Source organism: Electrona antarctica, assembly GCF_951216825.1.
Source record: "Electrona antarctica genome assembly, chromosome: 3".
NCBI lineage: Eukaryota > Metazoa > Chordata > Actinopteri > Myctophiformes > Myctophidae > Electrona > Electrona antarctica.
In genome coordinates this window covers 27,729,000-27,744,743 of record NC_136808.1, presented here as the reverse complement: position 1 = coordinate 27,744,743, position 15,744 = coordinate 27,729,000, and the positions used below count along the sequence as shown (strand labels likewise).

Below are 15,744 nucleotides of genomic sequence, written 5' to 3'. Positions count from 1 at the left end.
ATGTAAAGAAATGTGTTTTGTAAAAGTCGGCCTCATGGTAGCGCTATAACAGGCCGCTGTTGACAAATTGGGGCAGAGGTTCGTCATTGGTATCCAGGGAGTTTGTGTGCACAGTTTGGCATCGGCCGGGCCAATGGTGCCGGAGATTAGCTGTACAGTGTACACGGATGGACGGACGGACTCACACACACACACACACACACACACACACACACACACACACACACACACACACACACACACACACACACACACACACACACACAGACAGAGTGCAAAACGTACTCTCCCCATGCCTTCGGCCTGGTGGAGACAACTACCAATCTTCCCCCACTTCATCTTGGAACTTAGAATGCTCCTCAGGTCATTTGCCCTGCAGTAGTAAAAAATGAAAAACTGCTACAGCTATTTGAATCATTATTTCCTGAACCTTGATATCATTCTTGCATTATTATTATTATTATTACTAGTATTATTATTATTATTATTATTATTATTATTATTATTATTATTATTATTATTATTATCATTATTATTATTATTATTATTATTGTATTGTCTTTCTGTTTATTTGTCCTGTTTTAGTTTATTTTCTGTTCTTGTTGTTTGTGCTGTGTTTTTCTACCTGAATTGTTTGTGATATATTTCTCAATTAAAAAAAGAAAAGAAAATCTCAACAGGATGTCCGGCCCTCACCGGACATCCTATATTGGTGAAACATGGCTGCTCACATCATCACATCAACATTATTATTATTAGTATAGCGAGAAGAAATGCTCCCAACAAGCCGAGGAGTCTCACCCAAGTCTGTGTCCTTCTGTTCAGTCGTTCCGCGGCAATATCCTCGTGAACTTGAACGTCGCGCGTTTATTGTGGGGAGAAAACGTCCCACATTATTTAGTAGATGCTGCTAGTAGCCAAGTTAGCCTAGCTGTTAACAGCTAGATGTAGTATAACTCTATGGACCATTGCTACTAGTAGCCTGTTAGCTGCTAATAGCTAGTATAGTATAACTCTATGGACCAGTGCTACTAGTAGCCTGTCAGCTGCTAATAGCTAGATATAGTATAACTCTATGGACCGGTGCTACTAGTAGCCTGTCAGCTGCTAATAGCTGCTACAGACCCGCGCGAGACACCTGCCTGCTGTCAGCTCGCGCCCCAACCTCCCGAGGAGCCACGGGCTCTAAATACAAGACATTTATCTATCTATTTATTTTATTTTATTTTATGTGTTTGGCTTCTGTTACAAGTTGAAAGCATCTTAAATCTCTATCGGAGAGGTGTAACTCCGAGCCCCGGCTGAGCCCCATCCATGCCCGAAGCAGGCCCACCCAGGATGAACGGCTTCTCCCTGGGCGAGCTGTGCTGGCTGTTCTGCTGCCCGCCCTGCCCGGGCCGCATCGCGGCCAAGCTGGCCTTCCTGCCCCCGGAGCCCACCTACTCCGTCCACACGGACCCCCAGGGGGCCGCCAGCCTGCACCTCACCGAGAGGGCCGACTGGCAGTACTCGCAGCGGGAGCTGGACGCCGTGGAGGTGAATATTATTGATAGATTCAAAACGTATTGATTGATTTAGCCTCTCAGAGACAAAACCTTGTAATATTTAGTTGTCGTTGGATACGATTTTGTTGACAGTTCCATGTTGTATTGATGTTGGTACCATTAGGAGAGACAACAGGCAAATCAAATGTATTCTACATTCTCTTTGTGTACAATTGTGTAGACTTCTTGTAAATTAACTAATGCAGGGTTTAGGCTTTGACTTTTTACAGGGGCCAGTTTAGAATGGCAGCCAACTGCTCTTTGAGAGCAGGGATTCACATTCCTTTATGACTGTTGGTAGGGCGTTAAACATTTACTGTCATGGGAGGAGAAGAACAAATTTGGGTTGAATGTGATTAATGTTGCTTCCTCTGGTGTTTGTGTTTTTTGGACGTCGTAGGAAGTAGTTAGACAGGTACATGGGTATCTTTGTGAAGTAGTGAGACAGGTACATGGTCCAGTGCTTACAGCGAGTCTCTCGCTGACGCCCTGTGGAAGTCCCTTCCGCAGCCCTCTAGTGATATTCTCATTCCCGTGCGCAGGTTTTCAAATCCCAGCAAATAAACAAAACGTCGTAACTACTCACCGAAACAAAGCCTGCTAGACCTTGGTAAAAGTCTATTCTCGTAGCTGGGAAGTTCTCAGGTCCCCAGCTTCTCTCTAAAATGCACTTTGTGCCATTTTAATAACGCAATGTACCCTGAATTTACCGGGCAGAGTCATTTCTTCTACTATGGCATTTCCATTGCCGATCTGGTTGGATTTATTTTATTTAATGATTAAAATAGTGCATTTTAGAGAAGCTGGGGACCTGAGACGCTTCCCATCTCCGAGAATAGACTTTTACCAAGGTCTAGCAGGCTTTGTTTCGGTGAGTAGTTACGTCGTTTTGTTTATTTGCTGGGATTTGAAAACCCGCTCACGGGAGTGAGAATATCACTAGAGGGCTGCGGAAGGGACTTCCACAGGGCGTCAGAGAGAGACTCGCTGTAAGCACTGGACCAGGTCTAGTACATGGGTAGCCCCTTTCGGGGACCCTCCCTAAAGCTTTTCTGAATTTTGATCTCGCTTTACGTAGGGTCCCTGTGCATTTCTTCCACGCGCTATGGTAGGCAGATACATACCCTCCGTTCAGGCCGTGCTGCGGCCTGGTGGTGGTGGTGAGATGTTTCAAAATATGCATAAAGTGGCTATAGGAGACAATGGAAACGTGGGAGAAATTTCATTTGGCACAGATGCCATTAAGTATTTTTACTTTGTTTGACCGTTTTGGCTTCTCTCTTCCTCACTTCCTTGACTTCCTTATTGACTTCCCATTGTACCGCCTCCCGCACCGAGAGTGGCTAGCTGCGCGTCCCTTCGTTCCTGCCTCTGATCTGCTCTGTCTCAGCTAGCTTTACGGAGGGTCCCGAAAGGGGCTAGCACATGGGTATCTTTGTAAAGTAGTGAGACGGGTACATGGGTATCTTTGTGAAGTAGTGAGACAGGTACATAGGTGTCTTTGTGAAGTAGTTAGACAGGTACATGGGTATCTTTGTGAAGTAGTGAGACAGGTACATGGGTATCTTTGTGAAGTAGTGAGACACGTACATGGGTATCTTTTTGAAGTAATAGACAGGTACAAGGGGGTCAGTAAGACAGGTACATGGGTCTCTTTGTGAAGTAATAGACAGGTACAAGGGGGTCAGTAAGACAGGTACATGGGTCTCTTTGTGAAGCAGTGAGACAGGTACATGACATGGGTGTCAGTTAGACAGGTACATGGGTGTCTTTGTGAAGTAGTCAAGTCAGACAGGTACATGGGTGTCTTTGTGTTTGTTGTTTACAAGTCAGACACATGGGAAGCTAAGCTTGTTGGCTACTTCGTGGCTTATTTTAATGTTTTCAGATACATATTTTAGCGTGCTGATTAAGTTTAAGATGAGTAACCATGAGTATCCACTGTCTGGATGTCATCTTGAATGAGATTAAAAACGGACTAGTTCTGTAATCAAAATCAGCTGTGCTTCGAGGAATTTTAACAGTGATGTAAATAGGTTTTCAATGTAATGAGTCCCGGGATGCAGGGATGGTCTTTTTGATGAGTCCCAGCCAGGGACATTTTATGAGTCCCACTTCAACGACGTTAGGAGTCATATTTTGCCATTTTTACAAATTGCAGCATTTAACTCCCATTTCATTTTATATGGTTATAATGTGGTTATAATCATGTAGAAAACAGAAGAAGAAATTATTATTATAACTAAAGCTAGCAAAATAAACTAGAATAAAAAACAGTACAGTAGTGCATCCCGTGGATGCAGAGGTTGTTGTTTTATTGCGTCCCTTAACACCCCCATCGCCCAGGACGAAGTTCTTTGTCCTTTCTATCAGTAAAGCCCGACGCCCAAGATGAAGTTTGATCCAAAAGACGAAGTTTATTGATATGAAAACGGATCGCATCGCTCCACAGCCTGGAAGCACCTGTTGTGCAATCCTCGATGTTGCGCAACAGTGAGACGTCATCGAAAATGTTCCTCCCCCGTTTAGCCGATGACAACGAAAATCTTAAAACGTTAATAACTTGTGATCTAAATCATCCCGTCTAATTATAAAAAAAACATCCTGTGTTAGACGGCCCTCCAGTCGCTAGTCGCGATAGATTTATATCTAGCTGCTACAGCCACATCCGGAACAACATCCGGTCAGTCTGTAACCCCGGGCAATTAAAGTGTTAACTATAAACTGCGTTTTGGGATACAAAGTGCACCCCATTTTAATCCGTGTATTAATATCCATATTTATTTAACCATATGAGATACAGGGCCAGGCAAAGAAATGGCATCTTTGTATGAGAAATGAAATGAAGTGCACTGTCTTGTCTGTCACATCACATGCAAAAGCAGAGACGTTTCTCTGTACCAATGTTTTAACTTTTTTTTTTAACCTGCCCACTTGTGCGTTCCTCGGCCGCTGACAGCATTGATGATAGAACCGCAGAATTTTGAATTAATTGTTAACTGTTACGTTTAATTGAAAATGTCTTAACTCTTTGAGAGTTTCAAGGATTTCTATATAGTTTTTAGACTTCTCTATGGCAGAATGGCGTTTTTGAATGATTTATTGAAAATTCTCTGCTGTGAATGTGTGACAACGAAAGACCTTCAGAGAAAGCTTGGCTTGTCTGCTTCCAGGAAAAAAATGAACTGAGTTGATAAAATGTTTAGTTGTGGTGTTGGAAGCCATTTAAAAGAGCCTGCATTTACACTGGGTAGTGTTTCTAGGACAACAAAAAAAGTTATGACCGGTTGAAGTTTTATTTTCTAAATAACTTTTTTTCTGCTGGGCGTACATAGCCATGCAATATCTCATTTTAAAGGGTGAGTTGTCTAGTTCAATTAAAATAAAATAAAAAGTTTCTCACATGTACCACTGTAGATATTTTGCCATCTATAAATAGCATGGTCAGTCATGATCAATCTGACCTATCCAGCTAAAAGTCCCCCTAGCTCTGAAATGGAACATCATATAAACTCAATTCTTTTTTGGGGTAAAATTAGACATTCTAACGCACATTTTGATATATACCATGTTTACATAGTCTTACCAGTACCGTGTCTATTCATGCATGTATCTCAAAAACCTGTTGTGAAGAAACAGTTTTGATAAAAAACTCATCCAAGGACATTGTTTTGATATGACTTTGTGCCCATGATATGTATCAAAATATAGACTTGAATGTATACTGTATTATAACAAAAAAATTGGGTTCTTACCATCTACCGTTACAGAGTAAATCACAGTTGAAACTCGCTTAGTCAAACCATAAACCTCAGACTAGTGAACAAAATAGCCATGACAGGTCTAACTCATTGTAAAAGCTTGTCTTTTATTTTTTATGACTACTAACATAATACAATTATAATAAATATTACAGAAAATAAATAGGCCTACATACAAAACAGTTGTCCCCAAACTCCCCAGTGTCCCCAAACCACTGCATTCCAGTTGTTCTTGACGGTGTGTGTGTGTGTAGGCTAAATTTAAAAAAAACAACTGAAATGAATGAATGCATCCGGTTCAGTGTCGGAGAACTCCATCGCAGTCTTGACTCTTCGTCTTCATCATCATCATCATCATCCTCCTCCTCCGATGCCAGTTCTAAATATATAAAAATAAACATTTAGCTGTAGTCAGCCCGGCCAATAGCCAGTTGGGGGGGACGGGGGACGTAGGCTATCTGACATCATCGTCATCATCATCATCACACGGAGACACACTAAACAATGTACAATCATGATTGTATACAATATACAATGAATGCAATTATCATGCAAGCTCAGACGTCAATGAAACGTCATACAGATCTTATATAATACGCTACTGTTAGCTTCACTCCCCGTCCCCCCTCCGATCCTTGTAGCAACGTCATCATAACCACGCGTTGCTTCAGTAAACGATGCATGTTTGTTCTCCGTCTTTGTAGACAGTAAATAAAAGGAGCGAACATTACTCTAAAGATCAGATCGCCTATAAGGCACGCTACAATATAAAATACTTGTACTGCCATGCGTGCATGCCTGCTACGATACATTTGTACTGCACCAACCAACCGATCGACACCAACCCCCCCCTCCAGCCCTTAGCCAGCACCAATGCACCGACCAACACCATTAGCCAGCACCTTCGGTGCTGGCTAATGGCTGGGGGCCATCGTGGTGAGTCATTCTGGCGTCATGATCTGACTAGTAGTAGTAATTATCCAAGCATCTATTTGTAGCGATCATCTTATGATTTCTGATCACTATAGAAGGGCATTTTCTACAATAAGATTACCTCAAAACATTCCGGGTTGATCGTCTTCTTCAATGGTTTCCCGGTATAGCTCATCGGACGACGACAATGAAAAAAGGAGGGAGGGAGCAGCGAGTCTCGCTGTAAGCACTGGACCAGGGCTACTCCGCCTGGAGAAGGCGACTGGGACGCGTATGGATCAATACTACTACCACAAAACTCGCTCAAATAAATAGTACTGCTTTCAACTTTTTCTGCTAGAAAATCGCTCGGGCGAGACGGCAAACAGGCAAAACAATGAAAACTATGAAGACTCCCTCTGCCCCCACTGTTTACAGGGGGTGGGACCAGCTTCCAATGGCAACACGTACACGTGTGTCACGTGACACGGGTTTTCTGGGTAATGTAGTTGGAATATAAGCTCAGGAATTTAAACAGCGCTTCGGAGCATATTAATATGTTTAGATTCATCAAAAACTGTGAAGACGCCAATTGGCGTCATTGATCATTTACGGAATTCTGATGAAGACGCCAATTGGCGTCTTTCATCTTCTAAGGGTTAATGGCCATTAATCCATTTTCGATTAATTCACCCTTTGTCAAGACCCTGGTTGTGCACCCATTGGTTGCCATTTCGTGGTTGGACAAAAATCCTTTCTCTCCATCCACTACCATTGAAAATTAAATAATGTGTTTTTCAGTTGCTTCGTAGTTCGTATTGATATTCTGTGCATTCAATTGTTTTTTTAAACTTTGTCAGTAAAAACGGAAGATCACAGGTGCAGCATGGTGTGTGACTGGGCATAAGTTTGTTTAAAGTTTTTTTTCTCTCCAAAAAAATATTTTTTAGCAAATTCAACATAAACAAGGTGGAACCAGGGCGGAATAAGGGTGGTCAGTCAGGGACCAATCAGAAGGCTGACAGTATGCTGGTTAGTCAGTCAGGGACCAATCAGAAGGCTGACAAATGATGAATTGTTGACATCCATCCTAGCCTCGGTCCTTACTCATCTGCGAAGAGAAAAGCCTGGTCACAATATACAGTAAGGCAGAGAGTGCATAGGTGGAAATGTTCGGACGGAACATCCGTCAGATGTATTTCCCCCGGATACAATATTTCTTTGACCATTCACAACACTTGTTTCATTCACGGAGAATGTAAACAGATTTGTAAAGTGTCAACGCCATTTCCTTGAGCGGTACTTCCGCCAAAATCCCGCTACTTCCGCCAAATTTCAGCTATGCACTCTAGTCTACAGCGTATATTGTGCCCAGCGTGCATCCATCCCTACTCCTGTGGTCTACTAGGTGTTCATGTGGTCTCATGTCTGTCTTCTGTGCTCTAGGGGTTCATGTCGTCTCATGTCTCCTGTGCTCCAGGTGTTCATGCTGTCTCCTGTGGTCCACCAGGTGTTCATGTGGTCTCATGTCTGATGTCTCCTGTGGTCCACTAGGTGTTCATGTCGTCTCATGTCTCATGTTGTCTCATGTCTCCTGTGCTCCAGGTGTTCATGTTGTCTCCTTTTTTTTCTTTTTTTTTTTTTTATCCCACGATTTTGCAACCCAGTTTTTTCACCCAGTGCCAATTATCTAATGTAATCCTGAGCGCTACACTTCCTCTGCCAACCTGGGGGGGCAACGGACTGACCTCAGGCCTCCTTCCATGCATGAGGAGTCCAAGCTGCTTCTTTTCACCTGACAGGGGGGAATTTCCCTGACCGGACGTAGCGTGTGGAAGGAACACGTTATTCCAACCAGTTCCTTTCCCCTCCAACAGGCGCCCCGGCTGGCCAGGGGGAGGTAGTTTAGAGACCAGGATTACTGCATGTTTTTGTGAGGGTACCTACCCTAGGGGACACGGAGAGAACATGCAAACTCCACACAGAAAGGCCCTTTTGCCAACCCCACCTCGGGTATGGGCACTGATGACGCGGAGGAGGGAACACGCCCCCAGCACCCACAGCGTCCCCAGCGGGAATCGAACCCAGGACCTTCTAGCTGTGAGGCGACAGCACTACCGACTGTGCCACCGTGCCCCTTTTCATGTTGTCTCCTGTTGTCTCATGTCTCCTGTGCTCCAGGTGTTCATGTTGTCTCATGTCTCCTGTGCTCCAGGTGTTCATGTTGTCTCATGTCTCCTGTGCTCCAGGTGTTCATGTTGTCACCTGTCTCCTGTGGTCCACTAGGTGTTCATGTCGTCTCATGTCTTCTGTGGTCTCATGTCTCCTGTGCTCCAGGTGTTCATGTTGTCTCCTGTCTCCTTTGTTCCAGGTGTTCACCACGCGGAGCAGCCGGGGGAACCGTGTGGGCTGTATGTTTGTGCGCTGCGCGCCCAACAGCCGCTACACACTGCTGTTCTCCCACGGCAACGCGGTGGACCTGGGCCAGATGTGCAGCTTCTACATCGGCCTGGGCTCCAGGATCAACTGCAACGTCTTCTCCTACGACTACTCTGGCTACGGCGTGAGTAGCGGGAAGCCCTCCGAGAAGAACCTGTACGCAGACATCGAGGCGGCCTGGCAGGTGCTGCGCAACAAGTGAGTTAGTTTATGTGGAACACACACACACACACACACACACCCCAATAGAGGGAACCATGTTGTATTTGTGGCCTGTGTTGTTGAAAACCGTATCGGCTGAGATTCTCAGCAATTAGTAAGTAGGTGGATGTAGAATCACTCTGGCTTGGCTAGTTAATTAACTGCATGCAGCTGGTGGCATGTCTTCATAGTTGTGTTATTAACACGTTCTGGACGGGAAGCCCTTTTGGTGTTTTAAGAATTATGTTATACTTTAGCTATTGACAAATAGCAGATCTACAAGCGCACCGAGTGCCGCGCTATGAGCTTGTAGATCTCCTGTTTTTGAAAAAGAATATATATTCTTTCAGAGCGAATGTTTTTAACTCAAATCTTTGCTTCTGGGGGGTCCCTGGAACTACATATTTTCAGATGGGGGTCCGCAGCCAAATACAGATAATTCTGGGGGTCCTTGACATGAAAAAGGTTGCGCACCACTGACATAGAAACATAGGTTTTTCAGAAAACTTTTAGGATTTAGAAGAGATTTTTTTTAGAATCAGCCTCAGTCCTAAATGGGTTAAAGCTGCTTGATGGACATCCAAGCCTGTTATCTTAGACTAATTAATTGGTATATAATGTGGCTCCAGATCCAGTTTTCTGTGGTATATCAACTGGTTTGACGAGATGTGGAGATTTGCGCTTGCAGCAGGGAAAAAATAAAGTTACCACTACTAATGAAAGATGACTTCATCAAGCATTCTCAGCTAGGTTTGTTTTGTTTGCCTATTATTGATGGAAAGGAACATTATTAGTACTTTGACTGGCTGCCGTAGTATGCTTAACCCATTCAGGATGGGAACCCCTTTTGATACTTTAAGCATTATGTTATACTTTAGCTATTGAAAAATAGCAGATCTACAAGCTCGTAGCGCGGCACCCGGTGCCGTGCTACGAGCTTGTAGATCTGCTATTTTTGAAAAATCGTGAAAATGTGGTGCAAATCTTTGAATATATATATATATATATTCTTTCAGAGCGTCCCTTGAAATGTTTATTAAAGGCGTAGTGAAATGAAAAATATCATATACCATATCTGTGGTCATCTTATGGGCATACCTAACAATGGATGCCAAACAAATGGGCAAATTCTCATTTTTGTGTTTTTATATCAAAAGTCCATACAAATATATTTTTAATTACTTCCTGAAAACTAAAACATGCTGCGTGATGACATGTAGAGATACACATCAATAAAAGCCAATACAAATTAAGCTCACCAGTTTGATTCCCATGCTTCTTGTCCTCCTCCACACAGCTGGTTTTGGTTAAATAACTACTCTGTTTTTAATCTCATTCAAGATGACATCCAGACAGTGTATTACTTGTTTTAAACTTAATCATCACGCTAAAATATGTATATCGGTTGTGTATAGGTTAGAAATAATCTGATGGCTTTTCCCAACGTCTCCCTGTCACTTTGTTTACAAACGACATTCACGTGCAGGAAGTCACAGACTTTGAGACCCCATAGCCTGGAGGGATGCAACGCTCTGATTGGTTCAGAAACTTCAGAGCCAGCGTTTCAAGCTGAAACTTCAAAATAAAATGTCCACCATTTCCGTTTCCCTACACCTTTAAGGTTTATTCCCATTAATTACCCTACATGTAATTATCAAATCAGCTTGTCTCATCAGAATGTCTTAACCGTTGCCAGCAGTGCAGCATTTAGATGTTGTGTACAGAACTCAAGTTAACTATTCATTAGTGCGTCAGTCAGCATTCGTAGATGAGAATTGGTTCCATTAATGAACCTATAAATAAGTACTATGGACGGGTAAAAGCAATAGGTTGCTTTAAGGCTGAGACTCGGCATCGTCTAGTAAATGTGATCATGAAACTTGGCGACCTTTCAGATGTATAGATATCTAACGATGCGTCACATCATCAGCTGAGCTCACATGTTTGCTTGTAGATCTGTTGTTTTTCTCATCCTGATGACCACATTAAGCTATATGCTAATGAGGTGAGGTAATTCAACTGGATTCAATAAACCTGTTAGTCAATTTATATAAGTTAGTTTGTGTTGTGTGCACCAATGATTTGATTGACCCCACACGCGCACACACATTCATGCATGCACGCGCGTGCGCGCGCGCACGCCCACACACGCACGCACGAGCGCACAAATGTGATGACGTGGAGGGGGGTTCAGAAAAGGCAGACGGAAGCAGCCCTGAAGTGATGGGAGAAATTGAGAAACCAAAAAAAACATTGTCAATTTGAGCACATATTGGTCATTTGTCCGACTAGGATTCATGACGGGTTTAATTTGTTTGACCGTCTTCTGAGGAAGCTGGTGGTTTTCACGTCAGTACAAAAGTCGTTATTGTGGTTACATTGTAACCCTAAAATGTGGAGTGAGTTTTACATGATAAGTTTGCCATAATTTTACTGTCCATTCTCGGTGAGTGTGCTTTCTTTCCTCAGTGTGGTAGAAATCATATTTTGATATGCCCTATTTTAATATCAGTAATTTAAGGCTTTTCTATACTTTCATCTACTTTCATCCTGTCTGTGCCTCTGTGGTGTCTGGGGTTTCTTTTCTTCTTTGAAGCAGTTCCTTGTTTGAAGGAAACTTACAGCGAGTAATAATAAGTAAACAAAGGGAAGGAGTAAGGACTAATTAGGCTCATTAGTAATCAAAAAGCAGACAATGCAGTCCTGCTGAAATTGTATTTCTCTTGTAACTCTTTTTAGGCTTCTGTCTGTATTTTGGAGGCTGAAACTAATTGCTGATCTCATGTAAGCCAAACGTAGTACGTACCAAGGTCAATGCTGAGTATTGAGTAATATGAATCATTTGAATAGTAATGTTTTTCACAAACACATTTGATGTATTTTTCAGATAGAGGCAATTTGAATTGCTAATCACAATTATTTGTATGACAATCAAAGTTTAGATGTGAACTAAATGTATAAAAATAAAGGTGACTTCAGACCAAACAAACTTGTTCAGACTAGTCAAAGACTACTTAAAACTGCCAGATTGCAACAGACTAGCATTTTTTTTATCTGCACAAAACCAGTCTGCCGACTTTCCCCCATGCAAATTGCAGAAAGCGCTTATTATAAGCGACTTTGGGCTAGTTTTCCTGTAACATATTCATAGTTGCCCGTTGCTTTATAGTTTGGGCTTATTTCTGTAGTGTAGTTGCTTATTTGCTTTCATGATTCTTTTTGAAAATAGCGGATGTAAAAGGGCTCAAGTGGTGAAACTGGTTGCTTCTTTTGGATTTGTTTTCATAGACCTGGTCACTTGTTTCACTCACAGAATCTGGCAACATGGAGCTTCTCACCAAAACAAACAAAGATAGCATTATTTTCGCTAGTCTTGCTTTGGAGTTGATTGTTTGGTATCATATATTAATTGAGAGTTGATATTGAGCATATGGTATCTAGTTCACACTACACCAGTAGTCGGCCCTGAAACATGACGAGCAGACTAGAAGTCCACTCTACAGTGGAGTAATTTACCCTCCTCATCACTACAACATGGACAGGGTCGCTCCCGAGGTCGGCAACCGACTGGACATGTTCGGTTCTTCATCAACGGGTTCCGACACGTCGATAAGGTGATATGTACGGCAAGTGACGGGAGCTTCTCGTCGGGAGTCTCCTGCCGACAAGCTCACAACGCTTTCAAACTGGCCGACAGCCGACCTTCGGTGCAATGTGGAGATAGCTTAAAGCTACTGTTATTATAATATACTACAGGACTACAATGCATGTTACTGTTAGGCTATGATGTCTAATGGTGAGTTGCACTGATTCATGCTCATCCCTCTCCCGATGTTCGGTTGACTCGACCTGTAAAATGAACATGGATATCAGACACTGTTGCAGCTCAAGGTTGGCCTGCTTATTATTCTCACATAGTCCCTCCCTAAATCGAGTCGTAGCTAAATGCATAAGATTGTGATACCGGATAGTGGAACGCCGGGCAAGCTGGTTGGAGCGAATTCATCATCAGGGGACGGAATTAATGTGCTGTGTGTGTGGAAGCGAGCCACCTTTCCAAGCATTGGGTATGTGCACAGTGCACAGAAACGGCCCTCAGCCTAAATGCCATTTCCGTCAACTGCATGGTCATCTACTTTGTAATTATTTCAAGAGAAGCTCAAATAAACGGCTTCCTGTGAGAACGGCGTGCGGTCGTTAAAACTGCTGACTGTGTGCCTCGCCTCGGCTGGTGAGAAAATACTAAATCCTTTTTATCATAAATGCAGTGAAATGAGAACATTATCATTTTTAAATGGTACATCCTTTTAACATAAATGCAGTGAAAGGAGAACTTTAAAATTTTTCCTACCCTAAACACGCCACAATCCGTAGTGCTGTTGGATTGAACAGTGGAATAAGGCTGGTGTATCCATCATAGACCAGCTCAGTGGCCTTGTGGTTAGAGTGTCCGCCCTGAGTCTGTCCTGAGTCATGTCCAGGGGGTGTACTTGTACATCAAGCTGCCTCAGTACAGAAACTGGCTGGCTGGGTGCCTGCCTGCCTGCCTGCCCGGTCCCGCACTAGTGAAATTAGCAGATCTACAAGCTCAGAGGAGAGTGATTTCTAGTGTTTTCTAAGTCAGCGGTGGTTTGTTCCGCCCAGAGCCATAGAGTAAGACAGAGTTACGACAACTCTGTTCACTTCATGCTGCTTCAGTCCAATGACTGCTCTTCTACATAGACTTCTATTGTCGACAAAGTCCTGGATCGGAAGTTGGCAGAATGCACTGGACTCAGGCAACAGCCCAGCTTTAACTGGTTCAGACCGTACGATGTGTGGGCACGTCATAAGCGGTTTTTTTCCGGAACGGAAGGGAGGGGCTTTACAGAGTAAAAGCGGCCATATCTTCCAGGCACCCCGAGCTTCTATTTTGAAGGAATCCCGGCACTAATTGTGTTAATGATCTTAAATGCCTTTTGTTTTAGATTTTTTTTTAGTAATAGTACAATATAAACATTAGAGACTTTAGTTGTTACTGTACAATACTTTAAAACAGTTGGCATGTTGCACACATGCCTAAAAGTTGCTGATATTTGCGCTGCCCTTGTTGAAAACTATGCGTTTCAAACTCCAGCTTGTCACTCTCCAGGCTGCATGAACAGCGCTTGAGAGCTCAGTTTTCTGACCCCTCAATGTCGCAGCTCTGGTCTCTGACCCCTCAATGTTGTAACTGTTTTACTCTATGGCTCTATTCTGACCCCTCAATGTGGTAACTGTCTTACTCTATGGCTCTGGTTCTGCCCCGGAAAAGTGTAGGTCTCCTGCAGACTCCCTCCAGGCTATGGGATGTAGTGAGAATGAGGCGTGTCTGGAGTCCGGCTATGGGATGTAGTGAGAATGAGGAGTGTCTGGAGTCCAGGCTATGGGATGTAGTGAGAATGAGGAGTGTCGAGTCCAGGCTATGGGATGTAGTGAGAATGAGGAGTGTCTGGAGTCCAGGCTATGGGATGTAGTAGGAATGAGGAGTCTGGAGTCCGGGCGGGGAGGCGGGGCGGCACAGGCCCCCATGAGGATTATGAAAACTATTCGTCCCTGATGGGAAGTAGTGCGAATGAGGAGTGTCTGGAGTCCAGGCTATGGGATGTAGTGAGAATGAGCAGTGTCTGGAGTCCAGACTATGGGAAGTAGTGCAAATGAGGAGTGTCTGGAGTAGGGATGTTAACAGTTAATAACTAATCGAAAATTATGCGGTTCTATCATTGGGTGGTTTCCTGTGAATGTAATGCTGTGTGGCCGTGGCACGTGTGGCCGAGGAACGCACATACAAAGATGCCATTGCCTGGCCCTGTATCGTCAATGGACAAATACATATTTGATTAAGGAATATAATATGCCTTTTGTATTATTTCTGTATATCAGCAAAATGTAGATTTGTATGTTAGACATTGAGGGAAATTAAGATTCTCAGATTTTCTTTCATATGTGTGCGATTTGACACTTTGGAAATCTCCACAATGCCACATCATGTGATTTAGCACAGCAGCAGCAGCACACAGACGGTCCTTGAATGGGTTAATGTTAATGTTACAGTACATATTTGACTGATCAAAGTGCAGCTCTTTTAGAACATTAATTAGCCTGATGAGTTTCAGAGTGAATTTATTTCACCAGGTCGTGGCTCCTCAGGTGTGTCTATTGTCTAGTCTCTCATATGCAGCTCTTCACTTTATGTGCTTATCCCACACACCATAGGACCGACATGCTTATCCCACACACACCATAGGACCGACATGCTTATCCCACACACCATAGGACCGACATGCTTATCCCACACACCATAGGACCGACATGCTTATCCCACACACACCATAGGACCGACATGCTTATCCCACACACACACACACCATAGGACCGACATGCTTATCCCACACACACCATAGGACCGACATGCTTATCCCACACACACCATAGGACCGACATGCTTATCCCACACACACCATAGGACCGACATGCTTATCCCACACACACCATAGGACCGACATGCTTATCCCACACACACCATAGGACCGACATGCTTATCCCACACACACACACCATAGGACCGACATGCTTATCCCACACACACCATAGGACCGACATGCTTATCCCACACACACCATAGGACCGACATGCTTATCCCACACACACCATAGGACCGACATGCTTATCCCACACACACCATAGGACCGACATGCTTATCCCACACACACCATAGGACCGACATGCTTATCCCACACACACACACCATAGGACCGACATGCTTATCCCACACACACCATAGGACCGACATGCTTATCCCACACACACACACCATAGGACCGACATGCGGAGACGATTGGATTAAGGTTGGCAAACATCTGCTGCTC

The 15,744-nt window shown here is 43.6% G+C and overlaps 1 protein-coding gene across 1 annotated transcript in view; it reads left to right on the top strand.

The window, feature by feature from the left end:
- Positions 1–702: 702 nt before the first annotated feature.
- abhd17c (abhydrolase domain containing 17C, depalmitoylase) overlaps positions 703–15,744 on the top strand; it is a gene marked incomplete at its 3' end in the record, with an annotated part of 57,246 nt that continues 42,204 nt past the window's right edge. Inside the window, exons 1-2 of the mRNA XM_079496542.1 lie at positions 703–1,536; positions 8,589–8,854. Of these exons, the coding sequence (XP_079352668.1) occupies positions 1,315–1,536; positions 8,589–8,854 (488 nt within the window). The 5' untranslated portion in view covers positions 703–1,314. The remainder of the gene's footprint in view (positions 1,537–8,588; positions 8,855–15,744) is intronic.